The 18,600-nt window shown below is 36.3% G+C and overlaps 1 protein-coding gene across 2 annotated transcripts in view; it reads left to right on the top strand.

Moving 5' to 3' along the window:
- The first annotated feature begins 563 nt into the window (after nt 1–563).
- The window catches only part of Glcci1 (glucocorticoid induced 1), a 90,942-nt gene continuing 72,905 nt past the window's right edge, over nt 564–18,600 (top strand). For both annotated transcript variants that reach the window (XM_076833952.2, XM_076833962.2), the window contains exon 1: nt 564–1,456. In XM_076833952.2, the coding sequence (XP_076690067.1) occupies nt 1,015–1,456 (442 nt within the window). In that variant the 5' untranslated portion in view covers nt 564–1,014. The remainder of the gene's footprint in view (nt 1,457–18,600) is intronic.

The following is an 18,600-nucleotide window of genomic DNA, read 5'->3' on the forward strand; positions in this document are numbered from 1 at the left end:
TACTGAAATTAGAGGGGAAGGAATGGATTCTTTTGGTTCTAACTCTAAACATCCCACCGGATGCAGGTGTACGTGCAAAGTAAGTTTGCCTTAAGAATCCTCTGTCTCAAGTTGTACAGACTGCCCAGGAGGGTGGAGCCCTTGCAACCTGCTTACCCGGGCATATGCGTGTCGGTGGGTGTCGGAGCACGCGCAGGGCACACACGGACCTACTTTCCTAGTCTCGCTCTCACCTCAAAGGCTGTCAACTCTAAAGTCCCACCCCGCGCGCACGCCCCCTCCTCAGTCCTCCGCTCCTTCACGCCCCTCCCCCAAAGCGGGATACATCAAGGTCATTGGCTAAAGTTCCTCTCACTCCTATTCCAGAACCAATCACTCGAGCTGGGGTGGAGAGCAGAGGAGCCAATGGGAGTGTTCCTTGCGGCAGCTGCCGGGTCCCGACCGCCGGGAGGCGGTGCCGGGGGCGGGGTGCGGGTGGAGGATTAGTTGCCATTCCCAGTGAGAAGCGGGTAGAGGCGGCGGCGACGGCGTTTGCGGTGGCGCGGGCTCCGCGGAGCGCAAGGCACCTTGAGGCCCTTTTCCCCTACCCCCGTCCCTTGAAGCAGGAACCGCGGCCCTCCCTACAGCTGCCGAGTTCTCCCGCGCGTGCAGTCCCCAAGGGCTGAGGAGAAGGCTGCGAGCGGCCCCGGGGCTGCGTGATCCGGGCGGGTGCCCTGTCAGCGCGATGCCCGGGGAGGTGGCGGCGTCTCCGGGCTCCTCGCGGCCCCGGCCGTGACCGCCACGCCGATCCCCGGCTGGCGGTTGGGGCCGTTGGACGTTTGTTTTCGCAGCCTTCCCCTCCCCCCTCGCTGAGGCGGCGGGGGTGCGCGTTGGGAAGGGGGAGCCCAGAGACTCCTCCCCCTCCTCATACCCCCGCCCCTCCCCCTTACACACTCGCACGCACTATCGCGCCGGCTCCCACACGCTCGCGCGCCTCCGTGTCGGCTGGCGTCGTCCAGGGCCCGCGGAACCACCATGTCCACTGCCTCCTCCTCCTCCTCCTCTAGTTCCTCTCAGACCCCTCATCCCCCTCCGCAGAGGATGCGGCGCAGCGCCGCGGGCTCCCCGCCGGCCGCCGCCGCCGGGAGCGGGAATGGTGCGGGCGGTGGCGTGGGCTGCGCCCCGGCTGCAGGAGCCGGTCGGTTGCTGCAGCCCATCCGCGCCACGGTGCCCTACCAGCTCTTGCGGGGCAGCCAGCACAGTCCCACTCGCCCGCCCGCCGCCGCCGCCTCGCTGGGCAGCCACCCGGGGCCCGGCGCGGCCCGCGGCCCCAGCCCGCCCAGCCCGACGCCGCCGCCGGCCACAGCCCCTGCCGAGCAGGCGCCGCGGGCCAAGGGCCGCCCGAGACGGTCCCCTGAGAGCCACCGGAGGAGCAGCTCACCTGAGAGACGGAGCCCCGGCTCGCCGGTGTGCAGAGGTAGCGAGCCCAATCCTCCTGTCCTCCCGGGCTGCGTCTCCCCGATGGTGTCCTCCGTGGAAACTTCAGCCTCTCCGGGCTTCTCTTTGCTAGTGCATTATTGAAGGTGTGAAAGTGGCTTTGGGAATCTCACCCCCCTGCGGTCGCTGCGGGGCTTGGAGGAGCGAACTGAAAAGCAACTTTTATTTGACCCTCATGCCGCCCCTCAGATTTTATCTTCCATCACTCGCCTGCGTCGAAAGGTTTTTCAGTTTAAGAGCTGATTAGTTCTCTCTCCCGTGTGTGTGTGCTGTTTGTAACCGGGTAAGGAAGAGCTGGGCAAAACACTTAAAACACGCACATAAACTCTCCAACTGCGGATAAGGTGGCTGGTAGTTGTAATCTCGGCAGTCTCTTTGTGCTTTCCTATGAAGTTCCTAACGTGACTGGGTATATGTGAGAGTGTGGGTTTGTGTGTGTAAAATGTGTCTGCAATTATCGGGACACACACGCGTATATACATACATATGTGTATATATACATATGGATATGTATATATTTATTCCATTTCCGGAGAAGTAGTGGCGTTATAAGGCTGTGTAAAGAAGATACAGTTTGGACTGTGCAATTGTATAGGTTTTTTTTTTTTTTTCTTTCCAATCTCTCTCCTCTACTTTATATAGTCATGCATCAGAGCACAACTGCCCCTTGAAACGGTTTATGCCAAACTCACAGTTTTCACGATAAATTTATAAAAACCTGTTTGTGGAATGTGTTCACCTTTCTGTTCATTTTTAAGTACAGTTAACAGTTCAGTTGAGCTGTGTAAAGATCTCAAGTTTCTTTTTTGTTAGATGTCAGAGGTATTGATGAGCTAGTGGATGTTGTAGGCTTCCCATAATGTTTTCTGTTTTGGTTTTGTTTTGTTTATGTCTAGGGACAAAGTGCATGATCTAGTTGAGTCCTGGGGGAGAAAAAGATAAGCCAAAACAGGGACTTAAAGCCCATAAGGGAGAGTGAAGTAGCTAATATTATTAGGCACCAGTTAAGGGCTACAGTTGCTGCTGCTGCTGCATTGTGGAGGGAAGGGATCATACTGAGTGGAAAAATCTCTGCTTGGAGGGGAAACACTGTCAAGTTCTGTGCAATGTTTATGTGGTATGTGGAATTTTTTAAATGGAGTTTTCTTGATGAAAGTGTTAGTGTTAGAAAAGCGATTTTGTTATGATACATCAGTTTTGGTGTTTTTAATTTTAATATTTCAGACCTCTATAATTTGCATGTTGCCAAGGCACTTGTTTTAAGACCACTTGATGGCGAGCCCCAGTGTAGGATGTAGTGCAATGGGATAAGTACATGAGCTCCAAGGAATACATCCTGTAATCTGTATGCACCAGGAGGAATTTGCTCCCCCACTCCTCCCCCAGGTCAAGCCAGCTGCTGCAGAAACTGACATCCTCCAGCAAATCCTGAATGAATGAATGAAAACAACGTGATCTCCCTAATAATGACCACAACTGAACACACATCTTTGGCTGTATTTTATAGAAAAGACCACCATTTTCCAACAGATTAATGCCATATGCAACTCCTTTGCACATTTTCTAGATCTGTATTAAATGAGAGGTAGTAGAAAGAAAGAAAAGAAGGCAGTTAAATAAATTTTTGCGTGATTTAGCTTTAACAATGCATAAATTGAGTTTTGGGATTTTCTTTTAGGGACTAATGTAAAAAGCATAAAATAATGTTACAGATTGTGTAAAAGGATTTTGGGGCCAGAGTAAGAGAAGTTTTGGCAATTCCTGCAACATTCTAATGGCCATCTAGTATCTCCTTTCCTTTTGTTGATAAACAGTAACATATTACAACAGATAATAGTACAACTTGTTTTTCTGCATCCTTCAAAAGCCCTAATGGTTTAGGAAATTACATGCCCCATCATCAAGAAGTTTTAATGAAACTTGTGATCAAGCTTAAACTCTCCCCTTTGTTGTAGCATGGTACATCCAAGTTTAATGCAATTTTAATGCAATCATGATGAAAACACTTTTCTGAGTCTGGTTGGGCACTAGACAGATTTGCAGTGTCAAAGCTTGTGCTGGGAATTGAAAGGCTTTCTCTGCTAGAGATGTTTTTCTGCTGTTCTTAACACCAGGTGGTTTTGTCAGCTTCTTCCATTGAAGTGATTTTGAATGCAGGCTCCTGTGTCCCTAGTTCCTTGATTATATTACCTCTATGTTACTTCTACACATCCTGCCTTGTTTCTACCTATGTTAAAACTACACAAGTATTCTATCCTATGTAGCCATTTAAAATCCATGCTATGAGTTGATATAATTTTCAACACTCATTTTCTTTTGAATTCTGCAAGATTCTGACTTCAGTAGATTTTAGCCTCTGCTGGTCAGGGTTCTTGCCGCTGCCACTACTGCTGCAGACACTGACATCACTATACTGCATGAATGAAAAACAACAACGTGCTCCATTTCTTCCTCTCTCTCGACCCCCTTCCTTTTCTGTACATTTCAGAGTGTGTGTGTTTGATAATAGTATTGCACTGTGCTTTGAAGCTACATTTAAAAATATTAAGTAAATGGTGGCTTAGGGGATATGTATTTCCTATAGAGGCATAGTGTTTACAAAAACCTTCCAAGTGCTATGGGCATTTGGATTAGAGATGACAACTGAGCTTTCATTATTTTGTGCATTTTATCTGGAGTGATGGTTATGGAAGAAAAATAGAGGCTTTACAGAGTTTTCTCTAATTCTTTTACCAAAAGAAATTATGAAACAACATAATCTCTAAACACATTATGTCATTGTTTTTCTCTTAAACATTTGTAGTATACCTATTTAGAGAGTTAAGGCTAGACTGGTAGAGAATTGATATTCAGATTATTTCACAAAGCTGAGGAAAAGCTGACATGTATAAATATGAGCAACGATAATATCATGTTAATTATAAAACCCAGCAAAAAGATTAATTTTCTTCAGTTACATGGCATAGTCCTAGATAGCTTAAAATGGGTATCATAACAGAAGATGCATAAATTGGCAAAGATCTTGCTCTATCTAGAAGACATGGAGTTTTACAAATTGAAACTCTTTTGTTTATGCTCATGGATCATCCTCAATTTGTTTGTATTTTTTTCTTTCTTTTCTATTATTAAAACTACAAGGTTTGTTATTTATGTTCATTTCTGTACTTCTGCCATTAACAAAATGTCACCCTCCCCCTTGTTTGGTTCTGAAGGGTCTTGAAGTGGTGAATGACAAGCTGCTGAATGCGTCTTCAGACTCCCTGTGATGTGTTTGTAATAGATGTAAAATCATAAAGTATTATGCAAATAGTTATTTTTTGTAATGGTAATACATAAAGTCTACCTTTGAGATAAATAGAACAGCTCAAATGAGACTACAGCAGAATGTTAATGTTAAAATTAATGATCTTTAAAAGCATTAGTAACAACCAAAAGAAAATATAATAAAGTTGCCTCTTTCTGAAACCTCATTGAGCAAAATCCATGGATTTAAACACAGAAGAAATCCAATTTTACTGTGTGAGATAGTAAGTAGCAAGTACAGATCCTCTTGTGGTTTTTTAGTAAAGATTGAGTATTGGGATGAATTATAAATTCTGAAGTATGTAAAAATAGTTGCATCAGAGAACCTCAGATTGGAGAATATTGCATATTTCAGATGCATTGAATCTAGTAACAAAAATATGAAAAATCTTGAAACTTACATAGCTCCTCCTGTGAAAAATAGCATGTGTTGGTTTCTGATTTAACATATCAGATTTATTTTGACTTAATACTCTATAGAGTGAAATTTGATTAGATTTTTTCATAATACCTTGAAAACCTCATTGTTTATACATACAGAAATTATGATTTTATTTTAAAAGATAATGTAAAGCCAAGCCAGTATATAATGGTGAGTGTGTGCCATGCATGTATGTCTTTGTGTTTTAATTAGACCAGTTTTTTAATCTTTTCATTAAATCCCTCTTTTTCAGTCATTTATATGCTGGGCTCAGTTGTGTAATGCAAACATTTTTTTAGTAATTTTTTCCTCTCTTTAGAGATAGTCATATTCTCTTCTTGTAAAGTTTATTCTTAGACTGATATTCTTGGATATTAAAGTCTCTCCTCCCCCTTTTAAGATGAGGTTTTTAAATAGTATTTAAAGGAAAAATTTTCAAAGCTTTGCTGTATTAGAGTGGAAATATGTGTAAGTTTTAGCTTTTTCTAAAATAACAGATTTCAAATACTGATTTTGGGGAAAGGTTTTCAGCCTCTGAGAACTATGCTAAATAGCAACAATAGTCATTATTTATGGATCTAATTCTTCCCATTACTTAATTCATGGTGCATAAAATTTCCAGATCAATAAGTGAATAGCCAAATAGACAAGTGAATTTATCAGTATACTATGTTATGTTAATAATTGTATTCCTCTATTACTCTAAGCATATTGAATACTGAATGTCTGTGGTGTATAAAAGCACCTTAATTTTTAACTAGATATAGGATTGTGTGTGTGTGTGTGTGTGTGTGTGTGTGTAAATCATTTCATTAATTTCAGTACTTTTTACACAACATACGTCACTGTAGTGTACATTTCTGCAAAGACCTATTGCAAATTGGGATTTGTATACTGGGATAATGTTGAAATATAATGATATCTTTGCAATTTTGATCTTATTTGTGATAATGTATACTTCATGTGAATAAGAAAACAAGGGAGTAATTGGTCCCTTTGCCATGAATAAAATGGAAATAAATGACGGTGTTCAACAGATAGGCAAGAGTTTTCCTTAAGTTTGAAATTTAAATCCTAAATGCCTATTTTGCCAAATTGTTAGCATGGAGCTAATAATCTGCCTAAGAGTATATGCTAAAAACTTTACTTTTCTTAATTTTAGTTTGATCTTTTCTCCAGAACTTAGAATTCCCAGATACCACCCAAATAGGCTTTTCTACAGTACCTGTCCTGAGTCTTGATGTCTTTTGTTTTCAGTATATAATTTTGTGCTCTTACTAATAAATGTCTAAGAACAAATCATTGACACTCTTTTCTGTCCTGTACACTATTTAATTATTTTGACAAGAGGCTGACCTTATTTGTGTGTTCTGATATCTAACTGGTTTGCCAAAAGCAAGCAGAAGAAAGAGAACACTACTCATCTATAGGTATAGAAAGTCTGGGGAACTGATGAAGTACCAGAAGCCACCTGTCTTTCCCATATTTACCCTTCTTCTGGATCCCTGAAAATGACTGTGACTTCACTCATCATCCCGCTATTCTTTGTTTTGCAAAACAAAGTATAATGGATTATCAGTAATTCTGAAAAATCTAAGGATTTTACTTATGAACAAATTCTAGAAAAGTACTCTTCTAGTATTTCATTTTACAAGGAACAGACATGACAGATATCTTTAAGCACTGCTGTTTACTTCAAGGGAGTGTTGTTGAGGCAAATACCAGGAGGAGGCAAATTCATGAATACCTCAAGCACTTTCCCCTATCTTAAGCTGTCTTTGGTTGTAGGTAAGAAGCAAACAAACAAACAAAAAATCCCAAAACAAAACCAAACCGAAAAAACAAAACAAAAAAATTTGAGTGCTAAATATATACCAAGCAGTGCATACTCTCATTCAGCAATAAAATAGATTTATAATTCAGATTTCTGGATTCAGTGTTCATTCTATGAAACTGTACTGTTGTACCTAACTAAAAAATTCTGGTGTTGATGATCAGCTGAACTTTTATACCTTAAAAAATGACAAATGGATGAATTTTCTTTTGTTTCCATGGCACTATTATGCTGCACTGGATATGCTTTGACATTTTCAGAATGTCTAAAAATGTGAAACATTGTTTGGTGAATGTAAACTAGAATATGGAAGGATTGGCTATTTTTCTCATTTGTTTCTTACATAAAGAGAGAATGAGCATGTGTACATGCTTTTTCCTGAGGGCTCAATATGAACTTGATTGTGTCTGGCCCCCCTTATAGGTAACCAGAATCTGTGCTGTCTTTGAATGTAGTGAGCAGAAGAACTTTTCTCCTTTAGTAAATAAAAGTTGCATTTATGATAAACTCATGTCAGGAATTCACTAAACATTACTAGTCACAAGTGATTATCTTTGTGCCCAGAGCTGAGTTGATTCAACCTTCCTAAGAACTGATGGTTACTTATGCATATTGTGGATTTGAACTTTATACAACATAATGAAATGTCATCCTAGTGCACCTTAATAATGACTTGCCAAAAATAAGGATGAGTTAAACCAGTGAAGCCCATGATTGTGTGGCAAGGTTAGTGTCCAGGATTGTCTACCAAGGTATTAGAATTGTGAAGAAATCCACCAATCACCTAGATGTGTTTCATAACAAAATAGTAAAAACTGCTATAACTTGCTGCTGAATATTACTGAAAACTGAATACCTATTAACAGTAATAGTTCCTTATTTTTTCTAGTATGTCCACTAGAAAAGTTTTGTAAATAGTCCATTTGCTGATTTTGCCTTTTATATTATTGAAAAGTTATTGATATGCTGCCGAAGAAAACAGTTCTGCTTTTCTTGAGCAGAATCAATAAGATATAAATGAACTCTTTGTGGTTTAATTAGCTTTATTAATATCTATTGTATACCTGATAAAATGAGTACTTTAGTGGTAGTGAATATTGTATGACTGGTTATTGACTAACTAGAATTGTGCTATAACTAATTCTGAAATTTTATTTTGGGGATTATTCGTTTTTTCCAATGAAGGTAGAATGAAAAAAGTGACTACATTATTCCTTGATAATATGACTTGGCTTTTTTTTTCCTCTAGAATTAATGACCAAATCAAAGTCCAAAGTAATTATTTTCCAAATGTTTCCATGAAAGTGTCTTAGAACAGAAAGGTATACTGAAAAATACTAGATTTGGAGTTAAGAGACCTGGGTTCTACTTTCAGTTTTAACCTTTGACTTTGAACAAGTCACTGACTCTTTGCATCTTATTTTATCTTTTAAATAAAGTTAGGTGAGTAGGAATAGTTAAGATTTGGGCTGGGTAAGGAAAAGATTCTTAGTGAAAGAAAAAGAAATTTTATTATACTTGATGATTCTTAATAAAATTAGTTATTGAACTTTTATGTCATTTACTAACCTTCATTAGAACTCACCATAGGGTTGCTTTTATTAACCTCTTCATAGAGGAAGAAATAAGGTCCTTAAAATTAAGTAATCTTGGTTTAAAGACAGGCAGTATACACAGAGGGTACAGAGTGCCTTGTGAATGCTAAGGCCCGACTTACAGATAGCTGAAGTTTTCTTTTGGAATCTAGTTATGGGGCAGGAAAGCATACACAGTGGGTAACTTCACTGCCTTTTCAGCGAAGACATAGGCTAAAAATAGCTTTGGAGGCTTGGGTGAAGAAAGCTAAATAGAACTATACTTTAGGGACCATGGAATTAAAATAGCTGTGTGTGTCTCCAGTAATTGAGGTCCCAGGTATGCATATAAGAATGGCATAGCATATGAAACCTTACTGTGTCATTATTAGACATTCTTCCCTTTGTCCTTAAAGGACATACCACCTTATTAACTCATCAATTTATCATTAATTAAAAAACTAAAAAATTTATTTCGTATAACCCTAAAATTTGTGTGGAATTTGTAAACCTTGAAAAAAGATCTGCCTATTTATAATAAAGTATCATAAGTTTCCATTCACCTCCAGGAATATGATTATTTTTGTCATCCATTGGTATCTTATTTATTTATTTATTTATTTATTGAGATGGGAGTCTCATGATGTTACCCAGGCTGGTCTAAAACTCCTGTACCCAAATGATTTTTTTCACCTCAGCCTCCTGAGTTCTGGGACTTACAGATGTGTGCCACCTTTCCTGGCTCACCCTTAATATTTCAGTGATATTTAAAACAGTATCTTTTATATAGCACTGCCATAGCAAAGTAAGGCATACTACCTTAAAAAAACAGTTTGATTTATATCTAATTAACTCTTTTCTAGGTTTGCTGATGTAATATAGAAAATAAATTTTAATCTCAATTTTTTTCATAAAAATATTTGGGCATTTTTTGTGAGTGTTGTTTGTGCTTACTATTAAGCTAGTCTGAATGTGGAAATGAGACCCTTCATAAATAACATTAGAAACTGTATTTTTATTAAGAAATTTAAAATCATTTTATTTAGAGTCTATGTGGTAGTTAAAGTTTCTCATGACATTTCTTCTATAATTATTTTTACTTGTTAAATATATTGGTCTGTTTACAAGTTGAATTGGTTAAGTAATATTGGTATCTTAGAAGATAATAAAAACTAGTAGAAGTTAGTTTTTGCTCAGGATTGCATCAGGTCTAGCTACACAAATTATTTTATTCTCATGTAAACCTGTGAAATGAGCCTTACATGAAGATACAAAAAGATGGTACAAAAAATCATAATAAAATATGGGCTTGTTTATATATTTGCTGGTGGTATATAAACAAAATATATTCATAGTATCTTTTAAAGTTATGTGACGACATTGTTTCTTCTAAAGTAATTTTGGGTTATTTGATAGTTTCACCCCTCGAAAGTATCAACTGTACTTTTCCTGCTTCTAGTCAGATCCTTTAAGGGTCTAGTACTTACTAAATGGCGCTAGCAAATATTAATAAACACAGTTTCTTATAGTATTGTGAAATTGGGGATTTAAACTGAGAAATTAGGATTTTGAAAAAAATCTAAATATTCTGCAACATTTTGATCAGATAGCTTATTAAAAAAACTTATTTTGAAATTGTTTTAATACTTTTTATGCCAGAAACAACCCATTATTAAAAATACATTATTCTATTGACCACATTTGCTTACTTTTTATCTTTTTGGATAACATATATCCATATGCTATGTTCAAGTAAGCCTTTTAGTATAGCTGAAATTCCAGTGATAACTTAAGTCAAGTAAAGTTGACAATACCCTGGTTAGTAAAGCAAAGGGATTTTCTACCTCTTTAGTATTTATTAAACCCCTACCACATGCCGTTTGACTTTTAAAACATACTTTGTGCAAGTAGTGTGCTCACATTTGTATTTCTAAGCAAGGTTAATCATTAAAATTCTGCCTTGGTTTGATTCAGTATTCTCTCTGAGCTTTAGAGAATCATTTGTGAATTATTATGGTTTTATGCTTACCTCTCTGAGTTAACTTGAGCTTTTTGGTTTTCTATTTTAAAGTTTCCACCCTCTCTCTCTGTGTGTGTGTGTGTGTGTGTGTGTGTGTGTGTGTATTTTTCTTCCATTAAATCTTAGAATAGCTTCATTCTATGGCTTCTATATTACATGTAGAATATTTTTGTATATATTCTGTTGTGTTTGGCTTAGGATGATGTCACTGACCCTTCTGTCTCTGAACACATATACATATCCACTGCTACAGAAGTCTGACCTATATTGTTCAATGTGGTTTCTTATGTAGTAATATTGCATAGTAAAACTTAGTGATGTCCTGAGAGCCTGTTGAAATGTGTAGGGCTTGGCTCTGGCTGAATATCTGTTATCACTACGTTAGAATGGAAAGTAGTAAGCATATCATGTGTTATATTACCATTTACTTGATAGCTTAGCATAGTGACTTATTTTACCTTATTATAATCAGAGTTTACCTATTTTTATTTTTGTCCACTTTCAGTTTTTAAAGAAATACTAGTATTATAACATTTAGCATTACTATTTGATTTAATCTTTTGGACAGTGCCATATTTTATTTTGTACTATGCCAAGTGATCAAAAAATTAACATCTTTGTGCCAGTATTTCTATTTAAAGGAAGAAATGTTACACTTAAATCTTATGATAAAAGAAGTAGATGTTAGATGAATCATATTTTGTGTGTCTTATTTCTTTTTTTTTTTTTTAATGTTGCACTTGGAACATGGAAAAGAAGTTTCTGGCCCTTGAATATAACCATATAAGAAGTCATTTTAAATTGTACATAGGAATTTTAGGAAATAGGAACAAGTAGGAAAAGTAATGATATAAATTATTATTGTTTTATTCATTTAAAAATATTATTCACTCCTTAAAATTCCTCAAAATGTTTGAGAAAGTAATATTATAGTACAGTCATAGAATCTTTGAATATTTGACCCACTGTATTATTCTGTAGTTAATACAACTGTTTGAAAGGCCTTGGAAGTTTAGTTATGACTTTCATTTACGTTAAACTCATCTATTGTTTTTATAATTCTGTTCAAGATAATTTGGGTAGATGTGTCTGCTTCATCTAATGACACGTGTCATTTTTAGCATTTAGCATCTGTCATACAGTTTCTAGTACTTATATTATCCTGCAGTAAATATTTGTTTAAATCCTTACATAGGGTTTATATTAGCGGTTTCTCCTTGAGATATATATGTACGTGTGTGGGGGGGTGGGGATTTAGGTGTTTATACTTGTGTGTAAATACACACACACACACATACATGGAAAGAGCACAAGTTTGAACATACTATATTTAAATCACTCAACAGTGATTGTTAGGTCATGCTGTCCTATAAATATGTGACAGAGGTTGAAATTAATGGATTATACTTATATCACCCATTTTCTAGAATGCTTAGTCATTTATGTAACTAATGGCTTTTATCTTTGTTTAGGGCCTGTCTTTCAGTGTTAGTGTACAAGCTTCTAAAAGCACCAATTTAGACCTTTGTATAGTACAGGTTCTTTTGCTGATGGTGATGGGCTGGGACAAAGATAAATTATGTCAGAATAGTCCACATTTTTAAAGATGGAAGATAGATTTCTGCACAAAGAGTGTCTAAGTTACATTTAGAATTCTGTCAAGTGAATTTTGGCCTGGTGAAGCTCCATGGAATCAGTTTCTTAATATAATTAGAGTAACTCAAATCATTCCCAAAATTTGATGGGCTTTTGAATTTAGATGTTTTTATAGTTTCTCCTAAAGGTCATGATTATATTATACTAAGCTTGTAAAGAGAATGTGAATTAATATTCCCTTTGTACCTTATTATAATGTAAAATTTAAACTGTAATGCAAATTTCAGGGTGACTATTTGCTTTACAGAATGTCTATCTTTGGTACAAATAAAGTAATTCAATTTCCCAGAATGTTATTTACCAAAACTTTTTAGGAAGTCAGTTATTCAAGGTAAAATAAGTTCAATCATCTCAGGTGGTAAAAACATATTGCTGAATATTGTAATTTGTCATTGCTGAATAAAATGTTCTGACATTTAGCAAATTAACAGTATACTAAGAAGGTGTTAGAACTGAGCATAAATAAATGTTTTCCATTTCCTTTCTATGAGTTTTAGAATTCTAAACAAATTTGGAATTCAAATAACTTTTAAAAGGAAGAGGATTCATGTACTAAAGACTTTATATCTCTGTGAAAAAAATATGTGATTATATTATACTAATATTATACTAATATAGTATATTATATTTATGTTAGATAAATATTCTGAGGCTTTTTCTGGAATATTTGTCCTTATTGAAAAAAGAAGAAGAAAAAGCATTGGTTGAGTTGTAACTTTTTAGCAAACTGTTCCTAAGCAGCTTTATAGAAGTATTCCTACCTTATGAAAAACTTTCACAAAACCCTGTACTCTTATGAAAATGTCAGGAAGACAAAGCAATAAGTAAGCATAATTAAACTCATATAGTATTAATGTTGTGGATTGTGCTTTTATTTACAATTATATATTCCTAAGGTTGACTTTAACATATGAAGCTCCTGTATATCAATACACCTATAAGGCCAATTGATGTGTGTACTCCTATAGGTTCACTTTGTGTGTATGTGAGACAAAGAGAACTGAAGTTCACATTCCTTTCTCTGAAAACATGAATCACTGGCTCCTGATACTTTGTCTATAGAGGTAGTAGTTCATGGACATCTTTTAAATAATTTTAATATACTGAGTGGTACTTAGGGATTTTGCTCACCTTATATAAGATAAAACCAATTGAATTCCAATTAGACACAGTTTTGAAGGACTTCTTGTGAGTATGGGAAAAATTACTGTTTATAGTATTACAGTTATATTTCCTTCATGGAAGCATGTTGAATGCCAAATTCCTTGACAGAACCCTTTACTTAAAGGATATTTGGTAAGAAATAAGTTTGTTATGTGGTTTGGGGAAAAAATCAAGTCAGTTTAAATTTAAATATAAATTCCCTTTTTGAAATCATCTAACATAGTTTGATATGATGGTCTAGTTACCTATAGTTTAAACTTCTTAACAGATATGTAATTTTCTCAGTTGGGATTGACTTTGTAATTTTTAAGCACAATATTATGCTCAAAGTTAGAATTGAAACAAACATTGAAAAGTGTAGTCACTGTATTTCTTCTGACCATGTTTATTCTCATAATTTTTACAACAAATTAAAACAAACATCTTTATATTCTGTAAACTTACAGGTCTAAATATTTTAAAATGTCATAATAACTGACTTTGGATGTTTTATTCATGCTTTTTATCTTGTTGGACCTGTGTTTCGCAGAGAAGAATATATCATACTTCCTTAGTGTGGGAATTCATGTTGAGCTTATATGGTTTGAAAAAGTGGCCTAGTGTATTTTTCTATGCTGAGAGAAGAAAACAAATAACTTATTAACAAATTTTACTCTGTATAAGTTTAAACTAGGATTCAGTATGAAAATGATTTCTTTAGTTTATTGCTGCTATGGACACCACCTTGGTTATAAGATATTCAGACCCAGAGCATCATTGTATTGAGTGAGTTCTTATTTCCTGCCACCATAATCCTTATTTTCTCTCTCCTTCCTCCCTCCCCTCTTTTTTTTTTTTTTTATTTGACAAGTCATGGTATCTTCTATCTATTTAGAATTATCTCCTGAATCTGGCCCATCTCTTCCATGTTCTAATTATCACTTATTTTTGGACTGTTGGGATTGATTCTTTTTCCATGCCATTAATCTACCATCTTTAATTTAGCCATTTTATTGCTACAGGTAGTCTTTCTTTAGGAAAGAAAAATACCTGATTTTGATGAAAAATTTCTGTTGGTTCCTGGGCAATAAGGGGTAAATTCCAACATTTTTAGCTTGACATGAAAGACTTATCTTAATATCCTCCAGTGGGTATCGTGTCTTCTTCCAAAATGAACTTACTTTTTGTTAAAGGTACTGTTGACTTTTTTAGCTCTGTGCTTTGAATACATCTTCCCTATGAGGGATATCTGTGTTTCCAGTATGTAGGCTTCTTTGCCTAAAAATCCCACAGTTGCTCTTTGCATAAAGCTTTCATTTATCATCCTTCTTTGTGAAAAACATTCCAGGTGTAGATAGTTGTTACTTCCTCTGAGTATTCAAAGTATTATATTTACATCTTTATATTGTATAGCTATTTAAGGTACTTAAACTAAAATGTCAGCCTCTCAAGGGTAGAAATTCTGGTATAAGGATCTCACTGCCTGCCAAATATATTTCTCTACCTGAATGTTTTGATTACATTTTATCACTCTGCCTGAAATTTTACTAATTAAAGATTCTTTCAAGTTGACAATTATTATTTTTTAAGTACAGTTCTCTCTGAAAGGATACCCTTGAGACTATCTTCAAATGAATTAGTTCAGTTAGATTATTTTTCTTGTGATATTTAGCTGAAAATAATACGCAGAGAATAAGAGTTTTCTTGAAAGAGGGAGGAAATGGTATATATCCTTTACCTGAGAAAAAGTGCTAGTTTTCAATAAAATTGAATGATGTGAGAACATAGTACCTAATCTCCAAATGCCTCCTAATTCTAAAGCCTGAACTAACACTGAAATCTGTCAGTATGCAGGAGATACTCCATTAAGTTTGATTGTGTGATCTTGGTGGAATGTATTTATTTGGATATAATTGGTTATCACCAACTAAAGATTTTATAATCTTTAAACTTATAAATTTTAAAAATCAAAATTAAAATTTTAAAAATCATCCTCAAAGTAGTTTGAAGATGTTTTAAGCAATAGCAGCCTTGTGCAAATAAGACCATGTGTACTTGGCAAGGACAAGAAATTTAGTGTCTTTGCTAAGTAGTCATGTTATTTTATATAAACATATTAATTGGGCACATGCTGTATGGAGAGTTCTGTATCACATGAACCTGCTCTAATTACCTGTTTGTGAAATATTTGAGCATAGAAACATGATTCTTTATATAAATGAGGACAATAGAATGAATTCAAATTTTTTTCACAGTGATTTTATATGACCTCATAAAGATTGTTAAAGAGAAATATAGAGCTATTCTATTTGCAGCTCTTCCAGGAAATCTGCTTTTTATTAAAGAGGTCCAGAATACATACCTGGCAATTTTTAGTTTTGAATATTTACTGTATAAGGGCCACAGAGAGACTCAGTATGTAGTATCTATAAATTCAACAAGTTTATTGAGTAGATGATGTATGTGTTATAGAAAAAACCTTGCTTTTGTTATATACAAAAACCTTGCTTTTAAGGAGTCCTGCTTTGCCGCTGTCTGGCTGGGCACAAGATCACGAGCCACTCAAACAGGAACAAACTTTATTTGAAAGAACCGCCAATAACACGTCCGCCCGGGAAGCTTCCCGATCCACCCACGCGGCGTTCTGCTGCTCCTTTCCGGAACTCCAGCGCAAGCGCCTCCCCGGAATTCCCTCCTACTGTACTTTCCCAACCAATGGGAACTCTCCAGGAGTCCCGCAGCAGGAGTCCGGTATCCATATGAATGTAATTTTTAACATAATCATATCATCTCAATGGCTAGCTGGCATCACCTTTCAATCAAAAATGCCATGCATCATATTAATTGGCTGTGGCTCCCAGCATCTCCCCCCTTCTGTTTAATTAAGAAGCAAGTAATGTGGCTAGGGACCGTGCCTGTTAGGTTTGTCCAATTCAACATATGGTTCTTACCCGTCATTGGAAAACTGACCTTTAGGCGTCAGCCTCCTGTCTTAGGTTGATACCATTGCAATTGGATCATACCCGTCACTGACTACCGGTCCAGCAAATAGCCATAATTGTGGATAGGCCTATGCACCAGTGGGGGGGTGAGGTTCTTTGCCTCACCTCTGTTGGCCCCCAGATTTGGCCTTGGTGCCAGTGGGGGGGTGAGGTTCTTTGCCTCACCTCTGTTGGCCCCCAAAATTAGACCATCACTAGTAGAAGGGAGGAGGATACAGAAATGCCACAACACCACATCAATTGACGACTCCTAGGGAAAATTGCATCACTGGTGACACATCAGCAAAGATACGCCAGCATTACCATAATTTGTTGTATCAACGGATAGATCACAGTGCATACAAGTGATACATAGTCCAGGCAAGTTTTGTAAGCAGTTCAAAGTGGAGGAATCTATCAATATGTCCATTTCCTCCCAAGATCATTGATATATCAGTTTATACAGTTTGTTGTGATAATTATCGAAGAAGTTGTAGTTTGGTTTCATCTTTGTCTTCACCGGCACTGGGATGAAAAATAAGAATTCTGACAATGATGTTAAAGAGAAAAAGAAAAAAAATGTAACATTTTAACAGGTACTAAGAAAACATTTTTTTTTTTTTTTTAGAACAATTTACATTATCTTGAACAGAATTATTAAATATAATGAAAAGGAAAGATGAAAATAAACAAACAGATTTGTTAACCTGCTTATTTGTACACATATTAAAATAATTTTTAACAGCTGTTTACCCAATTTAAATTAAACCATTAAAATGACGTGAATAATAAAAAGTACTTGGATCCATTTTTTTTTTTTTTTTTTTTTTTTTTTGAGCACTCCTCATATATGATCTATGGACATACGCACATATAGACACATAACACAAAACAGAAGTGTGCACATATAACATACAACACATAAGACAATAGTAAAGGCCCTGTAGTTTCACCTAGGTGAAATCTCCATTGCAATGTTAAAAACTCCACAGTTAAAAAATAAAACTGATCAGAAAAACATCAACCTAGGTCTGTATGAGCTCAAAAATAAAATAGAACCTATGATATGGAAAAATGCAATAATAAAATAGATATTGAAAAAAGCATCCTGGTTAATCAGTCGCAGATGTAAGAATGGCCAAGCTGGAGTTCTGGATATCAGCTGTTATGGATTTGAGTCAAATTATCTTCTTTTTGATCTGTAGAAATCGTTTTAGTTAGTCTTTCTGGAATCCAAATCGGCTGCTGTTCTCCCTGTGGAAACACGCAAACAGAGCCCCGACTCCAGACAATTACTGGGTCAGGACCTTTCCATTGTCCTGTTAGAATATCTTTCCAAAGAACTTTAGGCTTATGCACATTTTTTGGATACATATGCCTTTCCGCAGCACTAAGTCCTGATGAATCCAAATTTAAAAAGTTTAGAGTAAAGAGGGTTATTTTAAGTTTATCTTTGGGGGATATATACCCCTTTCCAATTCCCTCCTTTTGTTTTAATAAGTACATTTTAATAGTTTGATGAGCTCTTTCAACTATGCCTTGTCCCTGTGGATTGTATGGAATTCCTGTTATGTGAGTAATGCCAAATGATGAGCAGAATTGTTTAAAAGAGGTAGAAGCATAACCGGGACCGTTATCTGTTTTTAACTGTTTTGGAACGCCCACAGTGGCAAAATTTTGTAAGCAATGAGCTATAACATCTTTAGTTTTTTCTCCGGCATGAAGGGAGCCCATCAAAAATCCAGAAGAAGTATCAACTGTAACATGCAAATATTTTAATTTTCCAAATTCTGGCAAGTGTGTGACGTCCATCTGCCAAATATGGTTAGGTATCAGTCCTCTAGGATTGACTCCAAGATTAACTTGTGGTAAAAATGTCACACAATTTTGACATTGTTTTATTATATGTCTGGCTTGTTCTTTAGTTATTTTAAAACGTTTTTGTAAAGTATTAGCATTGACATGAAACCTTTTATGAAAATTTATAGCTTCTTCTATTGTGGAGAAAATATGTATGTCATGTGTAGATTTATCTGCTAATTCATTGCCTAAACTAAGGGCTCCAGGCAATCCTGTATGTGCCCTGATATGTCCTATAAAGAATGGATCTTTTCTGTCCCAGATTAGACTTTGTATAGTGGAAAACAAAGAGAAAACAGTAGAAGAAGGGGAAATCCTACCTGCATCTTCAA

Source organism: Callospermophilus lateralis, chromosome 1, assembly GCF_048772815.1.
Source record: "Callospermophilus lateralis isolate mCalLat2 chromosome 1, mCalLat2.hap1, whole genome shotgun sequence".
Taxonomy (NCBI): domain Eukaryota; kingdom Metazoa; phylum Chordata; class Mammalia; order Rodentia; family Sciuridae; genus Callospermophilus; species Callospermophilus lateralis.